The sequence below is a fragment of the Myxine glutinosa genome, chromosome 1 (assembly GCF_964187855.1).
Source record: "Myxine glutinosa chromosome 1, kmMyxGlut1.1, whole genome shotgun sequence".
NCBI lineage: Eukaryota > Metazoa > Chordata > Myxini > Myxiniformes > Myxinidae > Myxine > Myxine glutinosa.
In genome coordinates this window covers 376924063-376936148 of record NC_136261.1, presented here as the reverse complement: position 1 = coordinate 376936148, position 12086 = coordinate 376924063, and the positions used below count along the sequence as shown (strand labels likewise).

The following is a 12086-nucleotide window of genomic DNA, read 5'->3' as shown; positions in this document are numbered from 1 at the left end:
GAAACAGAAAAAAAAAAAAAAATCGACAACTAACAAACAAAAATAGGGGAAGGAGAGGGGGCAAATCACAATAGCCTGGAAAAAGGGAATGCTTGGGAATTGGGTCATTTGTGGTAGAAGGATCATTTGCATGGATTGAAGCCCTGGAGGGAAGAATGGGACAGACTGGGGCAGTTGGTTCCACCTGCGAGAGAAAAGATGAACAAATTAATGGAGGTGAGCAGTGAGCCTGGATTTTGGGATTTCAACGAGAAGATGATTACTGGAGAGAGTGTGCATCCTACAGAAACCTGGGAGGGACAGAGCCAAGGGAGAGAGCAGAGGGTGCAAGACCATAAATGAGGTTCTAGAAGACAGAGAGGCCACCAACCTATCTGTGCTGTGAACATTTCCTCATGACATTTGCATGTGAGGTGTTGATTTCGTTTGCATGTTTAACATTTCGATGTTTTTATATTGTCAAGAACAGGTCGAGATTGTATCTTCTAAACACCGTTTGCTTTTTGTCGTTTATTTGACTGGTTCATTCCCCCTTGCTCTCCACAGGTGGTCGCCTTATTTGAAATGAAAACACAAGTTGGCGAACCTCAGCGCCGGAGGTCATGATATTGGAATAAAGTTGCAGCCACTGAAAAAATGCGAACATTGCAAGTTTGCTTCAAGAATGAGCATTCCACCAATTCCAGCGAAAAAGTATTCAATATGAAAGCTAAAAAAAAGTTAAGAGGAGAAAACGCAGAAAGTTTTTTTTTTTTTTTTTTTTTAACGAGCAACAATTAACAGCACAAAGATGTGAAGAAAGAAAGGTCCTCGTTCCAATTTGGCTTAAAGTTGCCAACACTGAGAGAAGAAAAAGTGGTAGGATGGAAGGGATCCGGGATGCGAGGGAGGAAACCCGACCGAGGAGGGAAGGGTCTCAGAGGTGTGTGTGTCCCCTCCAATTATAGGGGATTTTGTAATTTTAACACTACATTTGTACATTCTAAAAAACTCTTTTATGCAAAGTTGGAGCAGAATAATCAGGTTTTCCTGATTCCTGATTCCTGATTCCTGATTTCTGATTCCTGATTCCCTGATTCCAGATTTCCTGATTCCTGATTTCCTGATGAATTAAAGTTTGTTTGTTTTTTCACATGTAACTCCTGAATATGTTTTCGACTTCCCAGTGTCAGAGAGGCTTAGGATGAACCAACTTCCACATTCTCTTCAATCACATCCTCCCCTCCAAGTTTTCAAGACAGCTACACACCCAGTCAAAAGTTTTAGAACACCTCAATCTTTCCAGTTTTTATTGAAATTTGCGCAGTTTAATGTCCAGTGAATAACCTGAAATGATACAAAAATAAGCAGTAAACAGCTCGAGGTAAAAAATAAAAAAAGTTTAGGTTAGCAAAAATGGGAAAAATAATGTAAATTACACAGTTATATTGTAAAAAAAGGCCTTCTTCATGGAAAAAGTAATGGGTTAGCAACTTACAGCTGTTCTGCAGCAATGTAAGTATATTAAGCCTTGAAAGTTGATGCAAACAATTCCTACAGGTGTCCCAACCTCTGCTGATTACTTGATTACAAACCCACTGTCTGTATAAAAGGAGTATTGGAACAAACTGTTATTACATCCTCTGAAGCATTATTTGGACAATATTGCACTGCAGGGAGTAGTATATTAGAAACTGGAAGAAACTCTGACAGGAAGAGGTCTGGCAGACCCAAGTCACAACAGAATCAGAAGGCAAGTTTCTGAGAGTTAACAGCTTGCGTGATAGGCGGCTCACAGGACAACAGCTTCAAGCACAGCTTAACACTGGTCGAAGTAAGCAAGTCTCAGTTTCAACTGTGAAGAGAAGACTTCGAGCTGCAGGTTTTACAAGTCGAGTGGCAGTAAGAAAGCCATTGCTAAGATGGCAAAATAAGAAAAAGAGGCTTGCCTGGGCCATGAAGCACCGCCAGTGGACTACTGAAGACTGGAAGAAGGTCTTATGGACCGATGAATCAAAATTTGAAATCTTTGGTTCATCACGCAGGGTTTTTGTATGCCGTCGAGTAGGCGAAAGGATGGTTCCTCAGTATGTGACACCAACTGTCAAACATGGAGGAGAAAGCGTGATGGTCTGGGGCTCTTTTGCTGGATCCAGAGTCGGCGACTTGCGCATAGTGACTGGCACCCTGAACCAAAAGGGCTACCACAGCATTTTGCAGCGCCATGCAATACCCTCTGGTATACGCCTAGTTGGTCAGGGGTTCATCCTACAGCAAGATAATGACCCTAAACACACCTCCAGGCTATGTCAAAACTACCTTCGAGGAAAAGAACAAGACGGGAGTCTTCAAATCATGGAATGGCCAGAAGTCTCCAGACTTAAACCCCATCGAGCTGGTTTGGAATGAACTGGACAGAAGGGTGGAAGCAAAGCAACCTACAAGTGCAACCTATTTGTGGGAACTTCTTCAACAGTGTTGGGAAGAACTTCCCGAACAATATTTGATTTCCATTGTAGAAAGAATGCCACGAGTGTGTTCGGCGGTTATATGTGCAAAAGGTGGCTACTTTGCGGAGTCAAAATTTAAATGAAATTTTGTTAAACAAAATGATTCTATGATTTTTTTTTATCTCCAATTGTTTATTTGTTCTATGCTTAATTTCAGTGTACATTGAGACATTAAACTGCGTCAATTTCAATAAAAAGTGGAAAAATTGAGATTTTCTAAAACTTTTGACCGGTAGTGTATTTCCCACCATCTCCAACCATCCCCAATCCAAAACCGTGATATCTTCTACCCTCGTTAACCCTCTATCTCTACAATTCCTTTTGTCCTGTTGCGGCTTGATCCGTTCAGTGTACTAGTTCTAGCTCTTCCACGAGCCTCGACTAAATAATAGTGTTTGTTAAGTTTATTGTACACTCCTGGGGAAGAGTTCAGTTACCAAGCAGCTATAGCTAGCACTTTCCAAGCCAGCCATCATTCCTCATCAACGGTTTTGAATGTAGTGCTGACTGAGTGCTTACACCACTTGGCGAGTGCTCTACAAGCTGATTGGTAACTGAACACATCTCCTGGCCTGGCAAAATCATAACAATTTGATATATCATGCATGAATAAATTAATTAATTTTCTTTCTCTCTCTCTCTCTCTCTCTCTCTCTCACACCATATTAATCGGAAAACATACCGTCAGGCAGAGAATGACGAACACATGGAACAGTCTACCCATCACTGTGTTGAGAATGAAACAACTGCAACAGGAAGCAGTTGTTTCATCGGCGAAGTAATTTTTCTTGAGTTTCCAGTTTTACTCGTTCGCATAAAGCAGCTTGTTTATCCGTGCCATCCATTCTTGCAGTACAATAAAAAAAAGGAGGTTATGCTTTACACCTGCCTGCCCTGTACTTCCATTGTAATATGTTTCGACAAACGCAAGGAATAATCATCACTGCCTTGTCCACAAGCCTTGAATCGACATTCTCTTTAAGGAGACTATTAATATGAACTTGCCCTCCTTGGTCCCTCTACTAAATATGAATCAACTTGTTTACATCTCAATGTTTCAGGATTATCTTACACTTGGAAATACAGAGTGGACACCAAATGGTCTAATACTGATATGGAAGAGTCGAGGCTCAGGCTTGGGTAACCTCTGGCTGAATATTTTGTTGGAACATCGACCTTGGCAATCACTGGAAGATTGTAGGCCCTCATCCGGCAGGCCGCACACAATTGACAAATCCCTATTACTGATCATTGATGAAATGCTACAACATTTGAAACTGTTAAATTAGTCTAACGACTCGATTTTGTACAACCTGCGAGTTTGATGATGATGTGATGATGATAAGTCGTTTAAAAATAAAAGCTGCATGCTTCATGTCAATCAAAATGAAATTCATGGAATGTGTTCAAGCAAGAACACTGTGTGGGCAAAACAACAGACCGTGTACAATTACCTTTACCGACAGAGAGATTACAAGTTTCCTTTATTATTGAAGAAATACAAACTCTTCCATTCACCTGATTTCAAGTGGATTAGATTAGCTTACAGTTCCTCCAGAAAGTATTCACACCCCTAGACTTTTTCACATTTTGTTGTGTTACAGCCTGAATTTAAAATGGATAAAATTGAGATTTTTTTGGTCACTCATCTACATATAATACACCGTAATGTGAAGGTGGAATTTTAATTTTAGAGATTTTAATAAAACAATTAAAAATGAAAAGCTGAAATGTTTTGAGTCAATAAGTATTGTCTGTGTGGAGGTTTACAGCCACAGTGAAGGCTTTAATTGAAAATCTCAAGGCTCTTCATAGGTCCAATTTCCTCATCATGTCTAGGTTCCCCTCAAAAAACAATGTTGTCAGAAAGAAAGCTTCATTGTGAAGAGCGCCTTAGCCGCAAGTTCGTTCGAAATGACAGGAGTCAAAAGGAGGTTGACCGCAGGACTAAGCCAGACCGCAGTTCGACCAAAAGTAATGTCGCAAACTAAAATCCAAAAGGCAACATTCTTGCAAATGGGATCAAATATTTGGATGCAGCAAACACGATAATTTTAAAAAAAAAGGAAGAGAGTAAGGGAGAGTGAAAGAAACATGGTAATCTTTTAAGAGAGATCGGTTGGGGAAGATTTTCATTTCATTTCATTAATTATTTTGCAGGTACGTCAAGACATACATTGCGCCTGTGCAGGATTGCTAAAGAGTGAACGGTGAACCAAATCACTATCGAGTAGCTCTTCTGGAAGGGTTCTCTAATCCTTCAGCTATAGGTTACGGCAGGAATTTAAAATTTGTTCATGGTACTGGAGATAGCTCACCGGCTCTTCGCAAAGGACATTGTAGGATCTTCAAGACCCATCAACTATAGATGTTTCCCAAGGCGGACTCCCGGTTTGATGTCCACCCAAGGTATGGCACACACACATCGGTGCCTCACACAACCTACGAGACACCTGGTGACACTTTGTAGCTGGGCGAGATTCGAGCCCATATAATGCGTACCTCTAGGCCATCCTGCCACCACATACGATGGTAAAACTGCTGCAATACAGAGGTCAGTCTCTCCACATAACCACACTTGGTGGTGTAATGGTTAGACGTTAGAGCATTCGCTCGGAATATGAGGTTGATGGTTCGAACCCTACTCCAGCTGAGTCATACCAAGTACTTCAAAAAATTGGAGGAGGTGCTACCTTGCTTGATGCTCAGTATTTAAAAAGGATAGAGCATAGACAAACAACCATAGGTTGGCAACCATGTCGCAGGCTTTAATGAGCATAATTGCCTCGTGTGTTGAAGTTCCTTGTAAGGAAACATTACACAACGGTACTACACAAGACTAGTCTGTGACTAAAACCTATGCCGGAACTAAGCGAGACAAGAGTCTGTCACTATAACCTATGCTGGTACGAGACAAAATTAGTCTGTGGCGAGAACTTATGTCGATACGAAACAAGACTAGTCGGTCACGGGAACGTACACCGGTACGAGACAAGATTAGTCTGTGACTAGAACTTATGCCGGTACGAGACAAGATTAGTCTGTGACTAGAACCTATGCCGGTACGAGACAAGATTAGTCTGTGACTAGAACTTATGTCGGTACGAGACAAGATTAGTCTGTGACTAGAACCTATGTCGGTACGAGACAAGATTAGTCTGTGACTAGATCTTATGCCGGTACGAGACAAGACTAGTCGGTCACGAGAACGTACACCAGTACTAGACAAGATTATTCTGTCACTAGAACCTATGCTGGTACGAGACAAGATTAGTCTGTGACTAGATCTTATGCCGGTACGAGACAAGACTAGTCGGTCACTAGAACGTACACCGGTACTGGACAAGATTAGTCTGTGACTAGAACTTATGCCGGTACGAGACAAGACTAGTCGGTCACTAGAACATACACCGGTACTGGACAAGATTAGTCTGTGACTAGAACTTATGCTGGTACGAGACAAGATTAGTCTGTGACTAGAACATATGCTGGTACGAGACAAGAATAGTCTGTGACTAGAACTTAAGCCGGTACGAGACAAGAATAGTCGGTCACTAGAACGTACACAGGCACTGGACAAGATCAGTCTGTGACTAGAACTTATGCCGGTATGAGACAAGACTAGTCGGTCACTAGAACGTACACCGGTACTGGACAAGATTAGTCTGTGACTAGAACTTATGCCAGTATGAGACAGGATTAGTCTGTGACTAGAACTTATGCCGCTACGAGACAAGACTAGTCAGTCACTAGAATGTACACCAGTACTGGACAAGATTAGTCTGTGATGAGAACTTATGCCAGTACGAGACAAGATTAGTCTGTGACTATAACCTATGCCGGGATGATACAAAACTTGGCTGTGCTTAGACCTTACACTATTACGAGACGAGACTAGTCTGTGACGTGATCCTACACCGTTACGAGACGACATTAGTCTGTGACCAGAACCTACGCCATTACGAGACAAAATTAGTCTGTGACGAGAACCTATGCTGGTATGAGACAAGAATAGTCTGTGACTAGGACCTACACCAGGACTAAGCCAGACTAGAGTCTGTGACTAGAACCTATGCTGGTACAAGACAAGATTACTCTGTGACTAAAACCTACGCTGGTACAAGACAAGATTAGTCTGTGACTACAACCTACGCCATTACAAGACAAGATTAGTCTGTGATTAGAAACTACGCCGGGGTGATACAAAACTTGTCTGTGACCAGAACTTACACCGGTATGAGATGAGACTCTTCTGTGACTAGAACCTATGCTGATACGAGACAAGACGAGTCTGTGACCGGATGCTACACCAGGACGAGACAAAACGAGTCTGTGACGAGAACCTATGCTGGTATGAGACAAGAATAGTCTGTGACTAGGACCTACACCAGGACTAAGCCAGACTAGAGTCTGTGACTAGAACCTACACCGGGACTAAGCCAGATTAGAGTCTGTGACTAGAACTTATGACGGCACAAGACAAGAATAGTCTGTGACGAGAACCTATGCTGGGACTAAGCCAGACTAGAGTATGTGAATGGAACATATGCAGTGACTAAGCCAGACTAGAGTCTGTGACTAGAACCTATGCCGGTACAACACAACACTAGTCTGTGACTAGTACCCACGCCGGGACAAGACAAGACTAGTCTGTGACAAGAACCTATGCCGGGAATAAGCCAGACGAGAGTCTGCGACTAGAACCTATGCTGGGACTAAGCCAGACTAGAATACGTGACTAGATCCTACACTGGGACTAAGCCAGACTAATGTCTGTGACTAGAACCTAGGCCAGAACTAAGGCAGACTAGAGTCTGTGATTAGAACCTAATAAGCTAAGAACCTACTTTGAAACTTTGAAACCTACCAAGCTTAAACTAGAACCTAATGAGGGATTAAGCCAGACTAGAGTCTGTGACTAGAACCTATGCCAGGACTAAACCAGACTAGAGTACATGACGAGATCCTATGCCGAGAATAAGCCAGACTAGAGTCTGTGACTAGATCGTACGCCGGGACGAAGCTAGACTAGAGACTGTGACTAGATCCTACACCGGGACTAAGCCAGACTAGTGTCTGTGTCTACAACCTAAGCCGGCACTAAGCCAGATTACAGTACGTGACTAGATCCTACACCGGGACTAAGCCACACCAGAGTCTGTGACTAGAACCTATGCTGGGACTAAGCCAGACGAGAGTACGTGACTAGATCCTACGTCGGTACTACACAAGACGAGTCTGTGCCTTGAACATACGCCTGTACGAGACAAGACGAGTCTTTGACGTGATCCTATGCTGGGACGACACAAGACAAGTCTGTGACAAGAATCTAAGCCGTGACGATGCCAGACGAGAGCCTGTGGCCAAATCTTTCGCCAGGGCAAGCTTCAGCTAAACATTGTCTAATCGCGAAAAACATCATCGCCCAAGACACAAAAAACTAGTTTCGACAAAAGTTTCATTCTGTGCGCAAAAGTCAATTCCATCTCCGGGTTTTCCTTTCCCCTCTGCTCTCGTGCACCTGGGCATGCGCAGAACGCTCACGTGACCTCGCAACATGGCTCCAAAGAGGAACCGCAAAGGTAATTTTTCTGAAAGTGAGACTCGATGTTTGTTATTAGAGATGGCGAGGGCGAAGACAGATATACTGTCAAATGACCAGTTCGGTTCGATGAATCAGAAGAAAAACAACATTTGGGAAAGAATTACAGAAAACCTAAATTTATGTAATGGGCGAATTGAAAGGTCCGAGCAAGGTGTGAAAAAGAAAATGGAGAGATCTAAAATGGCAAGCGTCCAATGCCTTGAAGAAGAAGAGGAGGCAGGGTGGACTTACCACGAGGGATTTCCCCCACTTGGACCTCATTCTGAATATCGTTGGCGATTCCAGCAATGGAACTCGCAGTAGTGAAGGTAAGTACAACACACCGCACGACGTAGCTATGCACACCTCATTTCCCCATTATTGTGATCAAATGAACCCTCCGGTCCTGTACCCCCTCATTAACTCTACACCCCACGCTTATCCGCACACCCCACGGTTGACCCCACCCCCCATGCCTAACCCCACCCCCCATGCTCAATCTCCCCCCACGTTTAACCTCCCCCTCCTCCCCTCCCCACGCTCAACCCCACCCCCCAAGCTCAACCCCACCCCCACGCTCAACCCCACCCCCCACGCTCAACCCCACCCCACGTCAACACCAACCCCCTTAAACAGGACCAGCCTTGGTGGCGTAATGGTTAGAGCGCATCCCGGAGAATAACAGTAGTGTAATAATGTTGCTTCTGGGACACCTCCGTTTAACATGTGAAATCCCTATCTAATGTCATTTACCCCCTTGTCTTTTTCAAAAATCATAAACACCTCTATTTCTCCCACCCTCATCTTTATGAACCTTTTGTCTGTAGTACCTATCCTTAATGTTGTTCATTAGACCACTCAAACACTACAAATATTTGTTTTCTCTTATAGACCTATCATCCTTCTTCTACATATCATCTGGCAGATTAATCTTTGACCCACTCAAACATTGACCCATTCACTTCCATATTAATTCTTTCCCTCCCTCATTGCCCCTAAACACCTATATTTCTCTCACCCTGTTCTTTACGAACCTTCTAACCTTTTGACATGTTATCCTTATTCATTAGACCACTTAAACACCTGTGATCCTTCTGACCTCATGGACCTTTTAACCTTTTACTCTTAATATCATCTGGTGAATATAACCCACTCAAACAACGACCCTACAAATATTTGTTTATGCGTGGGAAATAATTTAATTCTCCTACAACTCTCTTCACCATCTAATATATTAACAAAAAATATGTTTGAGTTTGGTTCTTTATTAAGATATTTTAACTGAGCTAAGATAAAATGGTAAACCTCCCTCAATGTTCTTGCTTGAGCGCCTCCAGTGCCACATACCATTTTAAAATTAAAGTATATATTTTCCTGACAACCATCAAAGTTTTCCATCCACTCAAAAATATTTCCATCTTTTTTACCCAATTCACCGGTATTTAAATTAATTCTCTTATTTGTTTTGTGAACTTTTTTACCAGTTGCCTTTTCAATTATACCTATTTGATATTTTTCACATTCATTATGTTTTCCATTTATATACCAAGGTTGATTACACCTCCACTCTTTAGTCTGGTTGATACTTGGTTCTATCATCTATATAATAGTAAAAAAGGCGGCGGTAGCCCGTTAAAATCCCCAACCCCCCCCCTTTTTAACTTATCACTTATATATATCTTATCACTTATATATATCTTATCACTTATGTATATCTTATCACTTATATATATATCTTATCACTTATATATATATCTTATCACTTATATACTTATATAACCATAAGGGAGACTATCAATTCCATTTTCTAAAATAAACCTCTTATCATCAAAAGCCCCCAATGCTTTCTTATTTATCTCTTCTGAATATAATTGATGTTTATAACTTCTTATTCCATTAATCTTTCTAAACTCTTCTTTCTTTGTTGTTAAACAGTTATAATAATCCTTAAAGTTTATTGTTTCTTTAATAACATTTTTCTTTACACCTTTTAACTTCTTATCAGTCTTTTCAACGTTATTCACAATGTATTTATAAGCATAAGCCTTTGACCTCAATCCCACAAATTCACTCATAACATTTCCTCCTAATTCATCCTTGAACTTTCCAATCACCTTTTTATTTTTAGAAGAGAACAACTCACTCTCTGGACTGTAATTACTCGTGTCATAGATATTAATGTCTCTTTTCATGTCTGAATAAACATCGTTGGTATTAATTTTCAAAATAAAACTATCTGTATCCATATAAAGTAGATTAACATCATTTTGATATTTCTTCCTCAAGTTATTATAAAAGTAATCATACATTAATGACTTTGATAAATCAAGAATTGTTGTTCCAATATAAATAGGTTTGTTCATTTCAATACTCTCTTTAATCAAATGGATCGCACAAAAGTTCTCAGTAAAGACCTCAGCTCGAGTAAAACTCGGTCTATTAATTAATTTTGATGCTTGTTCCCAAGATGTTGATAGTCTGATATTTTGTCTTTTCCTCACATTCTCCATAGTCTTACCAAAGACCGCATTATTCATCAATTTATAAAAGTCTTTCTCAAAATCTGTTTTTGACTCTGTTCTTCTTTGTGTATTAAAATCAATGTACCCCTTTAACCAATGACTTTGATTGAACTTTAGAACCCTATGGATCTTCTCTACTCTTAGACCTTTTGATAAATATTGTCGCAAATTTCTTTGGTGTAGAACATAATTTTTCTTGTTATATAATGTAGTAAGTAATTTTTCTGTTGATTCACCTATATCAAACGATCGTTGATAATCACTCAACCATTCTTTCTTTGGACTTGCTTTCTCACAAGCAAATGGGAGATCTTTGTGTAGGTTATGGAGTTCCTCTGGATATTTTAAATCAATTTCAAAATAATAACCAACTTTTTCTTCATCCAATTCTTTTTGTGTAGAGATACATACATCTTGTAAAACGTTTTTGTAGTCTTTTTCCTTTACCCATCTAAGTTTTCCATAAGGAAGAGCCTGAGACATTGCCCAGCCATACAGGTTGTTCGCGTCATAGTACATCAAGTAAGAACTCTCTTTCGTTGGATCATAATTTGGAAGATATTTGTTATTTGCTTTTGCGTATCTACTCGAGCAGACTTGTGAAATTCCACCTCTTTTTGCCTTTTCAATCATCAAAAGCATATCAACATCGGTTATCAAATCCAAATCTTGTTTTGTCATTTTCAACATCGCACTCCAGGCCAATCCAGGTGCTGTGTAGTAGTGAGCAGGATCCAATCCATATCCAGTGCGACAAACAGATCTAAAGGCTTCAAATACATCGGCCAATAAAAGCACATCAGTTTTGAGATACAAATCGTGATACTCGCCAAGATTCTTGATGTTATATTTTTCCCAAACATTTTGTGCGTGTACATAATCTTTATCAGATATATGACTATTATTTAATTTGTTATAGAAATTTTCTTTTGAAGGAAGTTGTGTTTCATTGAATCTCTCAAATGAGTCCATATAGTCATAGGGGTAAATTCCCTTTTGTGTTAGAAAATCTTTATCTAAAAAATACTCTGAAAGACATGGAAACTCTTTTAGATTTTGAACCAAGTTAACCAATGGACTTGCCATGAATTTAAATGTATCAAGAAATCTGATATGAGTAATAGGAGATGTGTGAATTGTTTTTGTGAATGAAATGTATTTCTGATCCGTGTTTGGAATTGCTGAGATACTTCCAGAAGTCTTTGAGAGTTCCTTGATAAATAGATGTGTATCATAATGAGCGTTGTTATGAAGAAAGACAGGAATGAAAGAGGGGAGTTGATAATTAATATTACAACTTTGATGAGCCGGACCTCTATATTTACCAGTGAGATGACAATGGTCTCTAACCTTTAGACCTTTACCAATTTTCTCCTCACAAATATGACAGACATTGTTTTTTATAAATTCCCTTTTTTCTTTACTTGTTAAGGACATTGGTTTATTGGTTTCTCTCATTATCTTGGTTAATCGAACACAGTCTTTTTCTAG

The 12086-nt window shown here is 40.3% G+C and overlaps 1 protein-coding gene across 1 annotated transcript in view; it reads right to left on the bottom strand.

The window, feature by feature from the left end:
- LOC137419553 (uncharacterized) overlaps window positions 1–3430 on the bottom strand; it is an 86860-nt gene extending 83430 nt beyond the window's left edge. Inside the window, exons 1-2 of the mRNA XM_068105569.2 lie at window positions 3383–3430; window positions 3172–3276 (exon numbers count right to left, since the gene is read on the bottom strand). Coding sequence (XP_067961670.2) covers window positions 3172–3276; window positions 3383–3430 — 153 coding nt within the window. The remainder of the gene's footprint in view (window positions 1–3171; window positions 3277–3382) is intronic.
- Window positions 3431–12086: the final 8656 nt, after the last annotated feature.